At 45.9% G+C, this 20,990-nt stretch overlaps 3 protein-coding genes across 13 annotated transcripts in view; 2 read left to right on the top strand and 1 right to left on the bottom strand.

The window, feature by feature from the left end:
* The window catches only part of LOC121914363 (transmembrane protein 184A-like), a 308,956-nt gene that overhangs the window by 17,811 nt on the left and 270,155 nt on the right, over positions 1 to 20,990 (top strand). The window lies entirely within an intron of this gene.
* Positions 1,373 to 18,218, bottom strand: MAFK (MAF bZIP transcription factor K). Of its 11 annotated transcripts, XM_042437741.1 has the most exons (4): positions 18,005 to 18,218; positions 11,607 to 11,725; positions 7,696 to 7,775; positions 1,373 to 5,831 (listed from the first exon to the last, which is right to left on the bottom strand). In XM_042437741.1, the coding sequence occupies exons 1-4, from the start codon at positions 18,016 to 18,018 to the stop codon at positions 5,397 to 5,399; spliced, it is 648 nt and encodes a 215-aa protein (XP_042293675.1). In that variant the 5' UTR covers positions 18,019 to 18,218; the 3' UTR covers positions 1,373 to 5,396. The 11 variants fall into 11 exon arrangements, with proteins under 11 accessions (XP_042293675.1, XP_042293678.1, XP_042293683.1 ...); XM_042437744.1 differs by lacking the exon at positions 11,607 to 11,725; XM_042437749.1 differs by lacking the exons at positions 11,607 to 11,725; positions 18,005 to 18,218 and adding an exon at positions 13,963 to 14,100.
* LOC121914361 (lysosomal alpha-glucosidase-like) overlaps positions 14,215 to 20,990 on the top strand; it is a 22,732-nt gene continuing 15,956 nt past the window's right edge. The window contains exons 1-2 of the mRNA XM_042437740.1: positions 14,215 to 14,323; positions 19,768 to 20,287. Of these exons, the coding sequence (XP_042293674.1) occupies positions 19,778 to 20,287 (510 nt within the window). The 5' untranslated portion in view covers positions 14,215 to 14,323; positions 19,768 to 19,777. The remainder of the gene's footprint in view (positions 14,324 to 19,767; positions 20,288 to 20,990) is intronic.

The raw sequence follows: 20,990 nt of genomic DNA, 5'->3' as shown, positions 1-20,990 counted from the left end.
TCTCTACTAAATAAGCCCGTCCTGACTGCTTTGGGTGTTTTTCAGCGTCTTCACCAGACATCCTGCACAGCAAGCCTATATGATCCAGCCTAGTTAGCTGTCAAATGTCCGCTGGCTATCCAGGACTGTTTCTAATCTGCCAGATCATCTGCCCCTTTTTGACATATTAGGAAGGAAAGCAGATACAAAAGACAGAAAGCTCAATGCCACTGAAAAGATAAAACCATGATAACCCAACCGGCAAGCCGTGTGAACTGTGTGTGCAACACAGAGCGCATTAGGGTGGAAGCATGTGCCCTCCCATAAACTACTGGATTCTAAACCTCTATTTAAAAAATTGGAATGGGGAAAGCAACATTACAGTCCACAGAAAGTGCAAAGATGAGTTTGTTGTGAGACTGACCTTACCCACAGGATATAATCCAGATGGGTTGTTCTGTTGGAGCCTCGTGAAAGTCAAAGCGCATAGATCTTCTTTGCAGATAAAGCAAAATTCAGGATCCCCAGATGGGGAAACAAACCTCAAGGGAAGGTTAAGACCTGGGATACAAGGTGGCAGCAAAATGTAGAAAGGGGCATTGTGCAGCCTGGGACCCTCATGTTACAAATGTACACTCGGTCTGGGATGGGGTAGGAAAGAGGTGCTGCATGAACATGCACCTCAAATCCTGCACATGACGGAGGTGGTGGTTTACACACATTGGGTGCATGTGATTTCCCCTACACCAATGCTTTCTGTGTACGGTTTGAGCAAGGTTCCCTACAGCAGAAGGTACAAGTGCAAGGAAGAAAGGTGAGAAGAAGACACATTCCTTACTCAGCTTATTTCAGGTTGTTTTATGGCACAGTCAACTTGGCTCTTTGGGAAGTCCCCTTCTTGGGAGGACAGTACTTTAAGTGGATGCCACTGGCTTCTTCCCCCTGGCGTCAAAACATACCATCCTTCCACCAACAGCTATGTGGCCCTTTGATTCCTCTGGGGTGGCCAGAGAAAACAAAACAGCTCTTCTGCTTCCCACTCCTCCCACATTTCTTGCCAGAGAAGGGTGTTTGGTGTGATTTTAAAAAAATAAGAACATTAACAATACCTCTCTCTCTCTCTCACTCTCTCTCTCTCTCTCTCACTCTCACGCACACACACACACACCATGTAACTTACAAAAAATCTGTACGATAAAACGTATATAATTATGCATTTATTTTATATATTTTATATCTATATATATCTATATATATCTGTATCTATAAGTGTGTCTCAAATATTTCCACATGGTCCTTAAAACTGATATCCAATATGGATTACCTACCATGACTATGGTATCAACAGCTTTAATTATGTTTTAGGCCTCTTGCTTCTGATCAAATTGCAAAGGCACACGTTCCCATTTCTTTGCTGTGGAGGGAAGAGGGGACTATCCTTTACCCAACAGAAGCTACTCTCGGTTCTCAAGTTAACTGCAGAGACTAGGTCTAGTTAACTCTCAAGGATTGTTCTAACCCTCATTCATCCTACCACAGCATTGGCCAAATTGTGGCACAAACCTACCCTACAGCTTTCTGCCCCAAGCAGCCTCACTAACAATGGCAACTTCCATTGATCTCTATGTCTTCTTACCACATCCATCCAGATATGTATGGCAGTGTAAAGGAACATGGAGGCTGCACCATTGACAGCCACTGGGAAAGAAGGTAAGTGTGGTAAGGGAAAGAAGGCAGAGAGCCTCAGAAGTTGGCTTTGAACAACTACCCAGCAGTAAAGACAGCACGATACAGCTGCCAAAAGGTAAAACAGGATCTGTGTATACAAACTCCAGGGGTGAAACTCAATCTCTAACAGCCAGAAGCAGCAATTTAATGCAATTACAGTTGTCAGAGTGTCTCCCATCTGCTTTGCTTTTAAATTACTTAGCCTCACCTCTGGTCCACATACTACAAATGATGGAGGATAAAACTGTTTTAAAAATGCTGTAATTCTGCAAGGAAGTGCCCCTCAAAAATGCTATCTTTCTTTTCTCATTTCAACAGAAAGTGTCACAGAACTAACACAATAGACAAGAAAACTCTTGACTTGCACATCAATGTGACTTCAGGGTGACAAGCTAGACACTAACTGGATACAGGCCTTTGGAAAACAACTCACTGCTGGGCACATGTGGAAGAGGGCCCCATAATGTCTGGACTGAGTGGGAAGACCAGTTCCTTCTTCCCTAGATGTCTCTGCTTTCATATTCATTTCCATTCTAGCCTTCTTCAACTGAGACCCCTCCAAATGTGTGGGTCTATTACTCCCATCACATGTGATGGGAATGGCAGTTTCACACATCTGGATGACTTCATGTTGACATGGCTGTTCCAGCCTTTTCTTGTCAACATGATGAAACCAACAACAATTCTACCCTATTTTGCTTTCAGGGTTTGGTGGAGACTGGTTTCTGCTTGAGAAAGAGTCATGGGGCACCAGCTGGAAGGAAGGGAAGAGATATACATTAATATCCAGACATCCTTAAACCCACACTGGCCATTTCTATGGTTTTATTATTTTTTTTGAAGCTCCAACAGTGCAAGGGTTGTAACCCCTTTTCTCTCAAGAAGCTTGCAGCGGTCCCAGGATTTCCCCAAATACATCTAAGAGCTAATATTAATAATATATAGTATCTTCCCCCATCCCTTTTCTTCCTCAGCTTTTGCTGAGGGAGTCAAAAGCAGCATAGGTAAACAGAGAACATTAAGTTGCGTTTCAGAAATTATACAAGGCCTGGGGAGAAAGGCAATACCTCTCTAAAATTGTGACTTGGTGATAAACCATCAAACAATACCCTGGGATGAATAAGCAAGAGATGCACAGGTAGCTACGCTGGTAGAAGTTGTACTGTGTACAACCATCCATCCATCACCATTACTAATTTCACTAATCCATCATCATCAATGATAGTCAGATAACACTGTCTCAAACAGATTACTGCTTCTGAATGGCTCCTACCAATGCCATCTACAGTACTTGGAACTGTACCCAGTTTTAAATCATCCCAAGGAAAATACTGACCTGCCACAGCAACCAGCATTTGGGATATGAAAGCCGCAACACTGTTAGTTCAGCCTCAAGTCACTCATAGGAGAGCATTTCATGGGAGCAACTTTTGAGACCTTCAGTGCTTCCCTCTTCCCAAATGCAATTTATATTGGTGCAGTTGTTCTTTCAAATTATCCAGACTAGAATACTTGTGGAAGAGAGACACACCATTACATGCTGCAAGTTGGGAGCTGGGTATCTGAATGCTCTCCCATATAAAATACTCCTCACCTTCTAAGTTGGCCTTTTTTCTAACATGCTTATTTGAAACATGTGTGTGGAAGAAGAGACACAGTGTCCTATGTGGGGAAGCATTCAAAATATTCTCAATCCAACCCCTCAGAAGGGGTGTCCCACAGTGCTTTGTCTGACTGGTTTTTACTCCAAGTCACAGAGTTCTCCTCTTTTATCTGCGAACCTCAAGGATTATACTTTAGACAATACAGTGCTGAAGAATAAAGATTACAAAAGAGCAAAACATGAAAAAAATTACTCACTGAGATTACAGTAGCCACACTGGTGGGGGGATTCTGGGAATCATAATCCAAAAAGTAACTTTTCTAAGAGCTGAAAAACAAAATCCTTCTTTTGCCTCAACAGGCAGATCCATCCTAAATCAACTCACACAACATCCTCCTTTTCCATCATCTTTTTTCAATTTAATCAAATTAAACCTTTGTTTTTTCCTCCTTCCTCCACTTACTGGAACAGATCTCCTGCCAGGAACTTCGACTGACAAACTCTCTTTGGCCACTTCTCTCCATCCCCAATATGCCCCCCCCCCAAATTTGCTTTCTCTCTCCTCCACAAAAACACCCTTACCTGGCCCAGGCAAACTCAAGACCCATGGACATCCATCCTTTCTCCAGTATGTAGATTCACACAGGGACGTAGCCAAGGGCGGAGTTCTTGGGGTCCAGACCCCCCCCTTCTGTTAGATAAAATGAATGGTGCATGCTGCTGCGCCGCAACACCCAAGCCCCATTATAATGGTGGCACTTAGTCTGGACCCTCCCCTTCCCAAAATCCTAGCTACGTCCCTGATTCACAGCCTAGTCTATCCAACTTGTCCTCCAAATGCCACCTTTTCCCATGCTGCTGATCAGCTCCGATTCATTTTCTCAGAACCACGAAACACATTTGCAACCCAACTTGTACTGCCTCGAGAAATGCCAGCTTTTTACTAGGAGTATCTCCTGGAACTCATTTCCCCACTTCTGAGGCCCAGACACCACATCTGTTGAATGAGAATGCTTTCTGTTTCACTGCTCATTCAACTTCACCATCTATTTGTGTTGAAGAGTGAGCTATCATGGAGCCAGAAAGATTACAAACAAGGCTATGAGTCAAACTCTCATTTGTATCTGTAGCTCACTGCAACGTTCTGCTTTCAGCATGACTATGCTTTGCGGGATCTTTAGCATGCCTTGTTAGAAAACACCTTCTCGCAGCACTGACATCAACTATGACAATTCCTCTCCTAATACTTCTCCTCCTACTCAGGCCCATTAAACACTTCCCATACGCTTCTTAATCGTTTCCCTTTTTAACTTCTCTGCAGCATTGTAGAACCTGGATTTTAAAAGGTGCTGTTATGGGAGTATATTGTTGGAAGAAACAAGACTACAATAAGAATAGATACCCAATTCACAAGTACAACATAGTGAAGCAACTAATGGATGATGTTTGCATTGTAGATGTTCCACTTTGCTAGGTCAGATGGCAAAGGTGGTCAGAGAGAGAGAACAGTCCCATCGGCTTGTAACCCTTGTCACCCACAAGGGCTTTTCATAAGTGGAGAACCAGGCCTCTAACTTTGAACATTCTGATGAACCCTCAATACAAGGTGCTTCAGAAACAAACCTTTTATCAACCACCCTTTGGTAGTTACAATGATACCCATGATGCGACAATACTCATTTATTTTCCTGAAGGGAGGAGGATGCTGTTTTTCATCCATCCATCCATTCACTGCACCTGATGATTCTGCCAAGTTATCTATTTCTGGGTGGCCCTGTTTCATTCCAAAGCATTCCAGAGGTGTCTTCTCTCAACTGGGGAGCTGCCTAGGAGGCTCTGAGGAGTAGCTGAGCAAGACCCTTCCTGCAACCTGTCATACTAGGTATGCAATTCCAATTTCAGCCGCAAGAGGCTCACAAAAACTTGAGGTGAACAGCAGAGCAGCCAGTTTAGTTTTCCCTTTGAAAAGTCCACTTTGTGGCTCTAGAAAAGACCGGCTGCTAATCCGGAAGGCAGGCTATGAAGTGGCAGGCAGGATCTCACCCTCTCTTTCCCAAAGGCTTGCAAGTTCTCCCCACCCTGGACACTAGGACGCTGCTGAAAATGGCACCGAACTGGAAGAGATTTCTGCCGACTTCACAATGGTGATGACGCTGGTGGTGGCAACTTTGGTTGGGGTGATAGGCCCCCGGGCAACCGTGCGGGCAAAGGTCTGCAGTGCTTCATACTTGGAGCGGAGGGCATCAAGCTCTAGCTTCATGCTGCTGTTCTCCCGGGCGAGTTTCTCCACCTCCTGTTGCAGCTCAACCCGTTGCCTCTCCAGCTCTTCCTTCTGAGTCACACGCTTGATACGACAGCTGGCGGCGTAGCCCCGGTTCTTGAGCGTGCGCCGTCGCTGCTTCAGGCGGATGACCTCCTCTTTCGTCAAACCCCTCAAGTGCTGGTTCAACTCCCGCACAGACATGGACACGAGTTCATCGTCGCTGAGCACGGGGGCGTTCTCTCCTGACTCCTCCTTGACCTATGGACACCAGTGTCACAAAAGGTATTATGAGAGATGTAAACTGCGATGTGATAGTCTTGCCATCCTATTTCGCTCTCCTTCATACGTTGGTAACTTTCAGGTACCTAGTCTACTGGGCTTTGCCTGATGAAGAGCTGCTCTTGAATACTCTCTAGCAATTCCCATTAATCACTTCTTTTGGCGCTTGCCTTTTAATCAAGACCAGCCGAGAACCAGTTTTTTGACCAGTCGTTTCACTGTAGTTTCACTGTGAAAAGTTACAGTGATTCAAAACTGGGCAGTTCAAAAACTGCCTAATTTATTCATAATTATTCATAATTAGCACAAGTAGCAAAAAAGCTTATTATGAATTTCTCTTCCTCTCCCTGCTTTCTATGTTTGGTTTTTTTAAAATTACTTGACCGTGATGCTGGAGTATTTGAACAATATTTCACTGGCGATTCCAAACTAACCTTTTTTTGACTGGTGAAGAGCCAGTCCTAATCCTACTGCAAGTTTACATTGGCCTGATCAGACTGCAAGTAATGTCATGCGTTCATAGGTCTAATACTTGGCCATTTTACTTTCCAAAGCAGTTTTAGGCCACCTGAGGGATCGGAAATAGTGGAGTGGTCTGTTCCTTCCTCTCCAGAAGTTACATCAAACTCAGGATGTTATACAGAAGGGACCTCCCATGTCTTTTTTCCCCAAGCAAAGGAAAGGGAAATGCTTCAAATGATTATGCAGGGAAATTTTGACCGTATCAGGACATTCAGGAAATCTGTTATCAGAACTGAGACTATGAAACCGTTTTACACGGAATCAGACAGTAAGTCCACAAAGACAGAGCTGATTGCTTCAATTGTCACTTCTCATGTATATGAGTCAGAGGAACATCCACACTACAACCTCAAATACTTTCAATTAAAGATGCAGGGGTTTAACCTGGGAGTTTCTGCATGCCAGAAATGTTCTCTAGCCATCACACTATGAATCTTGTTCAGTGAAGGTAATACGAATTTTCCTACAAGATTGAATATACTTTATAAAACTGTAGCTTAGTTGAAGTCTCCAGATAGAATGCTGTCCCAATCTATCTCCAAGTCATAAATATTTTAGTGTAATTTAATTTATTTGGTTTAAATGATTTTTGAAAGTGCCAAACTATCTTCTGAAGACAAAGAGCAGCAAAACACACCAGTTCCTCCATACAAGATGTTAGAAGAATGCCAAAGAAGGTGATATATCAGAAAAACTACTGCTATGAGAACAGAGCATTTTAACAGAGAGCATTTTTTTTAAAAAGGCAGTTCATACATCACCTGCAGGTCTGTCTAATCCAGCCTTGTATTTAAGAATGAGTCCAGTAGCTGGAAGTGACCAGGAAACCCATGGAGGTAAATGATTGAACAGGTTGGCAGGTGAGTGGCTATTCACTCCTCCAGCAGAGTAGGACTAAGATTTGCCTCTTCTTCACCAGCCACTACTAGATGCTACTGCTTTTTCACTAGCCTGAGAAGTCATCCTCATCCTAATCCTAATCCTTCACTCTATTTATGGTACTTGTGCAGCCAAAATGCCACCACCCACAGAGCGGAGAAAGATTATCAGTATACTGCTGATGTTTGCAGAAGTACAACCCTTCCCCATAACCAAATCTAAAGGTAGTAGTGGAAGTAGGAAAGAGACAGTTCAATAAGGACTGCTTGTGCTTGGTGGGCATAGGATGCTAACTGACTGGCTGATTGTGGGATAGAGAACCTAAATGAAAGGAAAATGAAATGCAGTGGCTGGTGTCCTGAACAGGAGTCCTCCACAATACAGCATTTTGTTGCAGGGTTCACTTGTTGCTCCTCAAGACATTCCAGCATTACTATCTTACCTTTAATGCTTTGTTCGGCTTTGGATTAGTCGTCATAACCTGGGCACCGTCTCCTGGACAGAACTGCTCAGAAATTGCAACTGCAGGGGGAAAGATGAAATGAGAGGCAACAAGTTAAGCCTATCAAACAGATTTAGAAAAACAGTCCAGCAAAGACATTAAAATAGTACATTCTCCCAATCTGCATACTGCATTTACACTCAAAGATCATAACTTATCCTTTCTACTTAAAGCCATTTAACTTCATCCATCCTTTTCTTTTTCTTTCCCTCAATTCTTTCCCCATCCTTTTAAATGTGCACTCACTTCTGGGATCTCATAATTGCCAACCACTCAGTCCAAAAATGAGTAAGCAGAGATTCCAGCATAGTTTAGGACACGGTGACCTCAAGATATGTTGGATTACAACTTCCCCCACCTCCAGCCTGCAGAACAGTATGTGGAGCCTGTTGCTCACAGGCCAATGATTTTATCCTGGGTCCTTACCCAGGCATCCCTTGTCCATGGTCATTTGTTCAGCTGTCCCAGACATGCCTGTTTTGGACACATTTGCCATAAACTGGAAGCAGGTATTTCAGACTGTTACTACAACAACTACTACTACCTCCTCTCCTTCATCAAAGCAAGCAGGGGCAAGTAGGTCCAAGAATTTGCATGCAGACATTCATTTTCCCTTCGTCCAACTGAGCAAAAAGGTGTGTTCCATTTCTTTGTTTGCACTGGGTTGCAAATCACAGCAAATGACTGCATCTGCAAAATCCCAAATCATCTTAAGTAGTAGCAGGGCCAGTTGCTATACTCAGTGCAGAAGAAAGAAACCAGATTATACATATGAATGAATGCTTGACAAAGCTACCTCATGTTGATTCAGGCCTCTGGTTTGTCTAGCTCAGTACAGTTCATATTCAATGGCAGATTCTCTCTCAGCTTTTTAGGCAATGGTCTTGCCTCATTCCTGCTACCAGTTTGTTTTAAGGAGAGCTGCCAGGGATGGAGCCCAAGTACTTACATCTGCAAAGCACATCCTCTGAACTACTGGCCTTCCCACTGAAATAACTGACCTCAAAGGAAATCTGCATGATTTTTCAGTGGTTAAGCACAGCAAATTCAAAGTGCACAAGAGGACCTGAAGCAAGACTGGTTTAATCCATACCTAGTAAAAAATCAGAGGGGGAAGGAGAGAATGTAGGAAGGAGAGAAACAGTAAAAGTTGAATGTTGTTTTTTTCACATTTTCCCATATTAATACAAAGTTGTTTGGCAAGAGTCGCATCTATCAACCCTACCACCAGGGTCTTGTAAGGCAACATCATTCTACCCTATTTTACCAGTCATTCAGGCAAGCTCATTGTTCCTGGGTTTGAAAATGTCTTGAGGACAACCTCATCCCTCCACACAGACACACAGACACTGATCCCAGCCCTGGTTTAACAGACAGGATCCCAATTGAGTTCCTTTCGTCAAAATATTCTGCAAACCCTGACATTCCTATCCCCCGGTATCAGAAGATGTATCTAACTGCCTCTTTTTTCTTTTGGTTCTTGACTGTTTCCCCCCCAAAATGCATACAAGCATGGTCTCAACCACTTGTACCAATTTATATAAACACCAGAAATCTGGAAATGGGGTTCTGATAAAGGCCGCCAAACAAAACTGAAGGGCAATAGCCCCCCTATTTCTTCAGCGACCCAGACAATGGTTCAAACTCTTCGGGGAGAAAAGTGAATGGATTTTGACTGTTCCGAAGCCCACCTGTAACCCACCCGTTTCAAGCAGCAATTCCTTTTACAGAAGGCCGACCGACATCACATAAATCACAAGATGAGAATGAAGGGAAAGGGGAAGAGAGGGGGGAGGATGAACAGGTTGCAAAGAAGGATGAAAGACTTTCTCACTTGGCAGGGTTTTCTCACAGCCTAAGAGACGCTCTCTTCCCTTCTGCCCAGCAATGTAGAGATGTGGCACAACAACAATGCCTCCCCCTGTCCCCAAATCTCTCTGCTGAGGACAGCTGCCCTTCCCTCTCACCTCAGGTCCTCTTTCCCTAAAAAAATAAAGCCAACTCCCTTTCCACCGGCACAAAAGAGACAGTCTGCCTGTCTAGACTTCAGTGGAGAGCCTTCGCACCTACATCACGCACGGCGATGAGCGCGCATCACGCACTTGGAGGGGCTGTCAGAGAGCCGCGGACCTACCACCAAAGAAGAGGGCAATGCAGCTGTGACATCACAGCGCCTTCTTTCCCCTTGCCAGCCAGCCAACCAGCCAGCCAGCCTGGGCCGCACCAGAGGGCTGTCTAATGCCCAAGAAGCATGGGATCCTAGGGCAGGCTGCAGCGCTGGACCGATGCGACGGTCAGGACTGTCTGGCTGGAGATTCTCCTCCACGTCTCTCCCTTAAGACTTCGACCATGAAGAAAGCAATATATTTATACATTTATATATCTATGTCTCCATCGTGTCACACATTCTAATCATTCATAAAAAAGGGGAGGGGGAGGAGATACCCAGCCAAAGCATCCCAAGCATGATTCCCTTCTGATAGTTGCCATGGTGACCTTGGGAAAGTAGCCAACCCTGAGACGGTAGCCATGGAAACAAGAGAAGCCCAAAAGCAAATGACTCCCAGGGTCATTGCTGTGCAAAGACGTTGGGAGGACGGACGGAGAGTCAACAAACTCATTCATTTCAAGGCGCTCCTTTGGAGGAGGAAGAGAAGGGGGCAAAGGGGGAGAGAGAGCATCGTTTGCAACAGAAGGGTGTCCTTGTCTGGGTTTCTTCTCATTTGGCTGGTGTAAAATCAATGTGAGATGAGAGAGTCAGGAGGCGGTGATGCTGGTTTTGCTTTGGAAGTCGGGGACACAAATCTCTGGTAGCCACTGGCCTCCTGGGGCCCATGGAGGCCCAGCTTCACCTCCACAGGATACTCCTCCATTGTGGCCATGCCCCTTCTTTAAAGCAACAGGCAAAAAGAACGAAGCAAAAGAAAGGCACCTCTGAAGGCATGTGGCGTTCATTCCACTCCCCAAATAAGCAGCGCCTGGAGAAGTTACTTTTTGGGTTGCAAACTCTCAGAATCTGGATTCTGGGAGTTTGTAGTCTTCAAAAACATAATTCGTCCCAAGCCCTGCTGCCAAGCAGTTACAGCTTCTGCCCAGATGTGAAGAAACAGGAGAGCTTCCTCTGAGAGTCTGGCTGACAGCTCTCCTTTTTTTAACCTACTGAGGACAGAGTTGCCTATTTCTGCTTAATATTTAAAGCTTGCAGATGTTAAGAACGTTTTCCACGCACAATGATGCTACACTTGACTGTGTCTGCTGGTTTCTATGAAAACTGGAGCAAAGAAGTAGGACAGAGAGAGCTCTCTGGAATAACAACAGCCAAGGTGTAAAGAAAAGCAAATATATCTATACCTAGATAGATAGATATATGGCTCAATGTAATGGGACTAAGGTTGGAAGTTGATCTATATGTTCCACACAGGGCAAGTAGGAGAATTATTATTTAACTCTGCAGCACCCTCGGTTTAACTCGGCAGTTCTCTCTATGCGTGGAGGGGAGACAGAAATGGCAAGAGAAGTTTGTGAGCAAATGCAGCATCCATTTCATGTCAGGAAGCGGGCCAAGAGGGTTAAGCCAAGGGCAATATGGCAAAGAAGGGTCTGAAGAAGGAGAAGAGCCAGGCAGCACTGTGCAGATATGCCAGGAGGGAGTCTCAGGCCTCAGGACTGGCCAAGGCGGAGCCCATCTGGAAAGCAGGCAGCTTTGTGGGGCAGCTCTGGTGGTGAAAAGTCAAGCCAGAGGCGTCAAGTCAGGCGCTCAAGTCACAAGCAAGCTGCACAGCGGAGAAATAAGATAAGGCAGGGTGGGGCCCTGAAGCGCTTAAGCCAGCAGCGATGGGCGGCAGCATTACCTTGGATTTGCAGAGCCCTTCCGAGGAGGCCCTCGCTCATGCCTTTCAAGCTCTCCTCTCCCACCCGCATGACTGGACTTTGGCCGGACACCTTGGACGCCTCCACGCCAGCAGCTCCCCTGCAGAAGGCAGAAATGTGAGGCCACCGGAGGAGAAGAGAAAGCAGGGGGAAAGGTGATGTGGGCCTCTCTTTCTCCAGGAACCTTTCTGGTAGTGGGAAAAGAGTCAAGGAAGCAGAGAGGAATGTGGCCTGAAGGAAGCAGGTTGCAGTTCCCCTTGTGTGTGTACACACACATACAGGGAGACAGCGAGAGCATGCCTTAGGCCATGCATCCCTTCAGTGCCATAGCTATGTAATGAGTCACCAGCTGTTTACAGAGCTGGAGAAAGCTCACATTCCCACAGAACCAGAAACACATCCACCACTACCTCCTCCTCCGCCTTCTCCGCCTTCCCTCCTTCCCCTTTCCAGCCCAATCCCTACAAGGCGAGGGACGCACTGGAGTCTCCCCGTTCTTGGCAGAGTTGGGCCAGAAAAGGGAAGTCAAAGAAATAAAAAACCAACACCGCCAGGGAGTGGAGGGGAAAAGGCTGGCCACATCCCACCGCCAGACACAAAAAGCCTTTTGATCCCAGACCAGGGAATCTTCAAAGCGCTAAACCTTCCCCACCCACCGACTGATGGAAAGGCTGACTGAGCATCCTCCGAAGTGGAAGGTGCGAGATCCAGGAACAGCAAGTGCTGACATTGGAATTCTAGGGATTGTACCTTTGTGGGACACTCAGTCTTCTCTGTCAGAGAGCTCTGGTGCCCCGACTACAAATCCCAGAATTCCATAGCACTGCGCCATGGCAGTTAAGGTGGTGTCAGACTGGGTTATTTCTGCAGTGTGGATGCAGTCAAAGTTTCATTTCCCCTTAGGCAAAAGAGCACTGGAAATAGATGGGACTTCCTTGCACCCAAAACTACTCACCCACAGGTCTCCCTCTTTGCAGCTCCAAAATTTAGACCTTCAATGGCCACACTGCACATCTCCAAAAATTGTCATTCTCATTCTGTCCCTTCACGCAATGAGAATCCTGGTTGAATCAAACAGGACATGTGCAAAGGGAGGAAGCAGGCAAAACAGTCCAATTGTTCCTGCTTCCCACTTCCTGAAAACTAGCCAGGATTCAGCGCTCAGTCATATTTACCAAGCTGGACATAGCAAGAAGCTGTGCTTGAGGACTGAATCTTGGCTTGTTTGGCTGCACACATGAAGGGAGCTGTGAAGGGGCTATATGGAGACGCTCACCACTCAAGCCAGGTCTGCCATCTCAGCATGGCAGGCCAACACAAGCACAGCAAAATGGGTCAGCCTATTTACCTGGGGTACTCTTCTCCCTCAAAGCGTTGAAGCAAAGTTTGGTGGCCTGGCAGATGGTAGGCTGGCACACTTAGCAATTAAATGTGCATCGTTCTTTAGAAGCCCTTTTCTGGCATATATAATCTGGCACTGCGTTGAGTACCTATAAATCTGTTTGGCCATCCAGACCTCTCTCCCACGCTTGGGTCAACATGTCAATCCACATGTGTGCTCTGATCGCAAGCGCTGGCGCTACAAACGCCAACCGTCCTCATCTCTGCTGCAACGATTGCCTCATCCTGCTTGGGAAATGGATTCAACATTTGCCAAGGCACACTCCCTTGTCCATGAAGAAGATATAAAACTTCTTCAGTCTGCCCACTAGCTGCTCATACAGCATTTTGCATCTCATCTTGCAGAACTTCCTTTAGAAATAAAAACGTAGGACTTAAAAGAAGAGCTTGGAAAAGTTACATTTTGGGACCACAACTCCAAGAATACCCAAAGTTCAACCAGGGCTGTGAGCTCCAAACCCAAAACCTGGATGGGGGCCAGGGACACATCGGGGGAGGAACCTGGCAAACTCCAAGCAGACTGTTTAGGTGCACAGAGTACTATACATCAGTTGGCATAACCCACAGACATACGGCATGTAAAGACTGGATAAACTAAGTCTGGCAAATTATGAAGCTCATAAAGCAAACTCGCAATATATTTCATGCTGCCCTCGTCAACATTTCTTGCTAACTAATTTCCTTTCTTCTCTCTCCTTAAGCAGTAGCTGGGCACGGATATACCCTCTCCATTCATATCTCCTCCTGCTCTTTATTATTTGCAAAACTCATCTCTAAAAGGCTGCGACGCCAGAGCTTTATTCAATGCACGGGACTCTTGTAGCTGTTGCCAAAAACTGAACATTTTCAAGCCCTGAAAACTTAGAAAGCAAAGGAGAGAATAGCTGGAACTGCTGACCTTACAGATTACTGCTGCTTTTGAGACTTTTTCCTTACTTCATTATTCCAGCCCATTAAATCTTTGTACCAAGCCTCTCTGAGATTAGCAAATTGGTCTTGGTTGATTCAATCTGTTCCAAAAGCCTCTGTAAATCGCAAAGTCCAGGTTAAAGGAAAGGAAGAAACCTGTTTCGTCCCTTCATCCTGAGTCTCTGTAAGTACAAAACAGGGTTAACTACTCCTTGCTTGCAGCCCTGCTGAGCTTGCGTGCTGCCATTGGGCAACGCAGGCGTCGGTCATGTTTAGGAAGTGACAGTGAGGGGGAAGGCTTCTCCGCAATACATCTTCATACGCGGAAGGAAGAAAACACAGCCAGCAGGCCAGCAAGCGGCACTTTTCACCAGGCAGAAGCTGCAAGGTAAATGCCTTTAATATTAAACCATAGCAGGCTGTCAGGGCCAGGGATCTGAGCAGGGCAGGGCACCTTCAAACCCAGACAGGATGCACAACTTTGGATGCTCAGAGGCAGGAAAACTCTATCTTCTGCTTCTTTACCTTTTCATGAAGCCCATCCAAAAATGATAGGCTTTGAATGGGGTTCCCCCTTCCCTCAAGCTGGCAATGAACAGAAGTCATCTGAACTCTCCTTTAACTTAAGGTTTTATTTTTGCTCCTTTGCTAATCTCAGGCCCAAAACACACTGCAAAAAACAACCCAGTTTGAGACCACTTTAATTGCCCAGGCCCAGTGCTAGGGATCCCTGGGAATTGTAGTTTATTGTGGCACTAGAGTTCTCTTGACAATGAAGCCTAAATATCTAACTACAGTTCCCAGAATTCCCTAGCAGTTAAAGCGGTCTCAAACTGGATTATTTGTGCGATGTGTTCTGGACCTCAGATTCACATGAGACTTTCTTTTAACCAGGTCATTTTAAAAACAACAACAGCAACAACAACCACCCTCTCCCCATGCGCACTCCCTCTTAGGCCCCTTATTTTCTTTTAGGGGAAAAAAGAGGAACGCTTTTGGATAACAACAGGAAGGAATGGCTTGAAATCAAAACTGAAATGACCTTGTTTGCAGCAGGATTCCAGTTCTGCAAACTGGGAAGAGAGGGTTCCTCTAGCTGGCGATGTCTAATGTCTAGCATAGTTAGATCAGTGATTCCCAAACTTTGGTCCTTCAGCTGTTTTGGACTTCGGCTCCCAGAAGCCCCAGCCAGCTTGGCCAACAGTCAAGAATCCTGGGACCTGAAGTCCAAAACATCTGGAGGACCAAAGTTTGGGAACCACTGATATATAGCATCCTTTTTTGCAGCACTCAAATGGCACGTCTTGCGCGTGTTCGGCGCCTGCATGCGTCGGCTCAGACGTTTTTTAGAGGATGACTATCAGTCAATGGCTCTATGTCCCTAATGGCTATCTCTTTAGGTCAGAAGCACCATGCCTTTGGGAAGAAGCAGCAAGAGAAGGCATGTTGCCTTCAAGCCTTGCTTGTAAATTTCAACATGCAGTTGATCAAACACCATGGAAAACTCAATGGATGTTGCTTGGGGATGATAAGAGCTGTAGTCCCAAGTATCTGGAAGTTAAGGAGAGCTGCCTTGTGCAATCTCTGAGAGCCCCATAGCAATGCAAGAGCTGATATTCAAGGGATAACATCCTCGTTTGGGATTTCAACACTCTGCTATCAACATAGGAAGGCATCAGCAGCTAGTTGGAAGATTAGAGATTAAAACAATCTGGGGAAAGGGAGACTGCCTCTTGTTTTGCAACAGATGCCCAAAGTACTGCAACTGCCCTCCACAGATACCTGCCCTGAATCATATCTGCCTGCGATGCATGCTGCTGGGACGCATGGGGATTAGACAGATGCGCAGAGGGGCATGTGCATGTTGCGATCAAGGGTTCGAAGCGCATAAATGACTCACAAACACCTCATATCTGGAATACCTAGAAAGAGCGACTCTGCTGACTCAGTTAGTAGGGAGCAAAATACCCGCATGGGCGAAACTCCTCGAACTCAAGGCCTACCTTTCCTAACCAGTGCCTTTCTCTGCTGCTCATTCTAATAATGAAGAGTGCAATTTCACAGTACACTTGTCCCTCCATATTCACTGGGGTTAGGGGCACAAGACCCCCGTGAATATGGAAAAACCACAAGTAATAAAAACACCATGTTTTTACCTGAGAGGACCCCTCTCTAGGGATCTCTAGGTCCTCCAGGGCAACTCTGTGGTCAACGTCTGACAGACACCAACCATAGAACTGCGCTGGAGGAGCTACAAAGGCCTAGGAGAGTATCCTCTCTAGGAATCTCTAGGTCTTTTAGCGCAACTTTTAGTTTAAACTTGACCATAGAGTTGCACTGGAGGACCTAGATATTCCTAGAGAGAACATATTAATCAAATCCATGAATAATCAAATCCACAAATATCAAAGCCGCAAATATAGAGGGATGAGTGTATATATACACCCCACACACCTCCATGCCACCATTCTCTGAAGATGCCAGCCACAGTTGCAGGCGAAACATCAGGAACACCCGCATATACTCAACTATAAGTTGAACTCATGTATAAGTCGAGGGCAGGTTTAGGGGCCAAAATGAGAAGATTTTGATCTGACCCATGGTTAAGTCAAGAGAAAGACTTAGGGTCATGTAAGAAAGGATCTAAAGGATGAAGCCAGGAAAGCGATGCCAAAGAACTTACAAAACTGCAGGAGGCATAATAACTGTTTGTGTTCATATTGAAGGAAAGAGAGATGAGAGAATAGAGGAAGGATAGCGCTTCCAGGACAGATTACGCTCTTGCCTTTCACCAGGAGATGGCCTCTGTTTTTATGAGTATACACACACACACACACACATCTTCAGAAAGTGCTGGCATGGAAGAGAGTGGGGTGTAGATACACACACACACACACACATACACACTGTTGGTTGTGAGGTGATTTGCATGTCAATTTGTGCATTGTTCTTAGAATGAGCCAACAACTATCAGGTCGCGCGTGTGTATGTGTGTGTGTGTTTATATATAGGTATATATGTGTGTGTGTGTGTATATATATATGTCTGTGTATGCATATATGTGTGTCTGTGTGTGTACATATATGTGTCTGTGTATATACAGTGGTACCTCGGGATACGAAATACCCAGGTTACGAAATTTCCGGGATACGAAAAAATCCCATTGGAAATAATTGTTCCGGGTTACGAATGTTTTTTCGGGTTACGAAAAAATTTTTTGGTGCTTTTCGGCGCTTTTTCGCACGAAACGCGGCTTTTCCCCATTAGCGCCTATGGCAATTCGGCTTACGAAGGCTTTTCGGGTTACGAAAGCGGCCGCGGAACGAATTAATTTCGTAACCCGAGGCACCACTGTATATGTGTGTGTGTGTGTATAGGTATATATGTGTGTATATATATATGTGTGTGTGTGTATGTATATATATATGTGGGTATATATATATACACATATACATACGTCTGTGTATACATATATATGTGTGTATATATATATATATGTCTGTGTATACATATATGTGTCTGTGTGTATATATGTATATGTCTGTGTATACATATATGTGTCTGTGTATATATATATATATGTGTGTGTGTGTGTGTGTCTGTGTGTATGCACAAATATCTACCCCCCCTTTTCCATGACAGCATTCTCTGTGGATGCCATCCCCAGCTGCTGGCAAAAGATCAGGAATCAACTCTTCTAGAACATGGCCACATAGAACCCCCCCCCCCAAAAAAAAACTATGGCACCCTTCCAACTTCACAACAACATTAGTCTCTCTCTGAGGGCTGCGCCACGTGACCGTGACTCAGCAAAACCTTCTGGCCCCGCCCCTTGAGGACCGTGACTCAGCAAAACCCGCCACCTCCCTTCCCGGCCCCGCCCCTAGCCCCGCCCAACTAAGCCCCTCCCCTTAGCCTTCGCCTTAGTTTCCCCGACCCTTCTGCGCACGCGCAAAGAGGCTAAAGAGGCCCAAGAGAAGACCTCCTCCCCTCAGTCCCTCATTCCCCTCAGAGGGGTCCGGCCGGAATTCCCCTCAGTTCCCTTCGCCTCCAAACCCTCAGTTCTTACCTCAGCTCACACATATATATATATATTTATATATATAGTAATAGGGTCCCCGCTGCCTCTGCCGCCTCCGCGGCGCTTCCTGAGGTAAAAAAGTTGAGGCGAGGAGGCCGCCCAACGGCGAAGCTGAAGGGCGATTGGGCTCGCGCATGCGCACCGCTGCCGCCGCGCGTGTCGCTGGCCAGCGACTGAGAGAGAAAGTCAAGTTCTTCCCCCTCTTTTCTTTTCTTTTTTTTAAACCAAACAGCAACAAGCGCGAGGCTAGCTCCTCCCCCTTCTCTCCTCGGTCCACGCCCCCTTTCCCTTAACTCCGCCCCCTCTGTCCAATCAGAAATCGAAGCTGTTTCCGGGATGGGAAGAAAGGCCTCGCCTCCACTGGCCGACGTCATCAAGAGGGGGAGGTGGAGAAGGGAAAGTAAGCCACGCCCCTCCTCTTCGTCGAATGTCCTCCTCCTCCGCCTCCTCCTCTGGCCACGCCCACTAAGGAGGCGGAGACTTTTCATTCATAAGGAAAAGAAAGCGCGGGAAAAAAAGGCGAATGGCGGGAAAAGGAAGAGAGTGTAAAACTAAAAAACAGCTGGGAAACGTCAAGTTTGGGGGCTCTTTTTATCCTCAATTCATTAATAATAATAATAATAATAATAATAATAATAATAATAATAATAACCTCTTTCTTTCAGTCAGTCTCAAAGGGTGCTACATAATCAGCCAACAGTGCGATGCAGCAGCAAACAAGGCCAATGCGATTCTAGGCTGCATCAATGGAAGTATAGTGTCTAGATCAAGGAAAGTCATAGTGCCGCTCTATTCTGCTTTGGTCAGGCCTCACTTGGAATAATGCTGTGTCCAGTTCTGGGTACCATGATTTGAAAAGGATGTGGAGAAGCTGGAGCCATGTGTCCAAAGGAGGGCGACCAAAATGGTGAAGGGTCTGGAAACCATGAAGCCCTATGAGGAAAGACTCAGGGAGATGGGGATGTTCAACCTGGAGAAGAGACGGTTAAGGAGTGATATGATAGCCCTATTTAAATATTTGAAGGGATGCCATATTGAGGATGGAGCAAGCTTGTTTTCTGCTGCTCCAGAGACTAGGAGACAATGGAGCAATGGATGCAAACTGCAGAAAAAGAGGTTCCACTTCAAGATTAGGAGGAACTTCTAGACATTAAGCGCTGTTCGGCAGCATAAGACACTGCTCTGGAGACTGACGGAGTCTCCTTCTTTGGAGGCCTTTAAGCAGATAGCCATCTGTCAATGGGGATGCTTTGACTGAGAGTTCCTGCATGGCAGAATGGGGTTGGACTGGATGGCCCTTGCAGTCTCTTCCAACTCTTCTATGATCCTATGCTTCTACTTTAGTTCATACAGTAAATATGATTAAGTTGCTCCCTTTTGTAATTTAGTTCAGTTCAGTTCATTTTTATTACGGCCGTAGTAGACCAGCAAAGTTTAAAAGCAGACAAGGAATAAGAGAAAAGAAAAGCAAGGTAGCTGTGACTTTAGTTATTCCGAGACCATTGGTTTTATCCTATCCTGCCCTTAGCAAGGTGTCTTACAGTAAAACTAATGGAGGTAGTCTTGGTATTATTATTATTTATTTATTTATTTATTTATTTGCATTCTGCTCTTTTCCCAGTTTTTTGGGGTAACTTACCCAAAGTAACTTGGTGGTCACTAATGTCCAGATAAGATGGTTTAATCTCTTTCTAGGGTTGTGAATCCAATAACCGTTGCTCCAACGGCGTTTCTTTTCCTTCCGCATCCAGGGCACAGAAAATGAAATCCTACCAGAAGCTGACCACAGACGCCCTACAGATCCCAGACGCCGGAGACGAGGCTGCGGACGGGAGACCCTTGTGCCACCAAAAGCTGTCCGCTTGGTGGCTGGGCGGGGGTCTCCTGATGGTGGCCGCTCTTCTCAGCGGAGTGACCGTTTGGGTCCTTGGGCAGATCTGGTGGAGCCAGCATGGGACGCCCCCCCTGGCCAAGTGCGTCTCCGTCCCGGAAGAGCGCCGTTTCGACTGCTACCCGGAGAGGGACGCGGTAGTGACGCGAGAACTTTGCGAGGGCCGGGGATGCTGCTTCATTGAGAGTGACCAATCCTTGGGGGTGCCTTGGTGCTTCTACCCCCCAGACTTCCCCAGCTACACCTTGGGCAGCATGAACCAGACAGAACTGGGGTTGGTCGGCTTTCTGACCAGGGAAGGCAAGACCTACTACCCGAAAGACATTGAGAAGCTGCGGCTCAGCGTGGATTTTGAAACGGATACCCGATTACACGTCAAGGTGAGCCAGTATCTATAAGGAGGCGAGGAATGTATGGACTGCATCTGGCCCTCTTCGGCCACATTCCCACTTACAAATAAATCAGTTTGCAATCTGAATCCATGATGGATTGGTTCGGCAGCGGAGTGTGATTCGCACTACATTTGCCCCAATCGCATTTTCTTGCCACAAAATAAAATAAAATGACCCACTTGTGGTTCACATTCACGAATGGATCGATTCAAAAGTGGACCGGCTCCAGCCAACCGAAGGGCAAATTTAAATCGATTCCGATCCGCATCTGGTTCACACTTGCGCAGAATAGATTTATCCAGAAAGGCATGGGAAAAAAACAGTGTCAAAAAGATGCAGGTTAAATGGATCTAGCGCAGTGATTCGGTTCAAGTGCAAACCATGGTTACTTAAACAGGTTCAAACTGATTTGCGATCCGGTTTAAAAGGTAGTGGGAATGTGAGAGACCCCTGCTCCTTAAAAATAATGTACACACATATGTAACGGAGACTCACAATCCTGGAATGCTCACGAGAATTTGAGCCCTGACACCTTGGAGACGTATTGCTTATTGCATATCTAGCCTAGCAGCATCCTGGGGTCCAGGACTACAGTCTCCATCCTCCCCTCTGCCCCCATCCAGTTGTGCATTGTGATGTTCTGATGGGAGCTGTAGTGCCAAACACCAGGAGGCTACCAGCTTGAATAAGG

The sequence above is a fragment of the Sceloporus undulatus genome, chromosome 8 (genome assembly GCF_019175285.1).
Source record: "Sceloporus undulatus isolate JIND9_A2432 ecotype Alabama chromosome 8, SceUnd_v1.1, whole genome shotgun sequence".
Classification (NCBI taxonomy): domain Eukaryota; kingdom Metazoa; phylum Chordata; class Lepidosauria; order Squamata; family Phrynosomatidae; genus Sceloporus; species Sceloporus undulatus.
This window is presented reverse-complemented; position numbering and strand designations above follow the sequence as displayed.

Excerpts from the sequence above, each read along its gene's own strand:
- MAFK (XM_042437741.1), bottom strand. Across the intron at positions 7,776-11,606 it reads AAGGGCTCTGCAAATCCAAG|TTGCAATTTCTGAGCAGTTC; the intron begins GTAATGCTGCCG and ends TTCCCCCTGCAG. Across the intron at positions 5,832-7,695 it reads AGCCGAACAAAGCATTAAAG|GTCAAGGAGGAGTCAGGAGA; the intron begins GTAAGATAGTAA and ends TGGTGTCCATAG.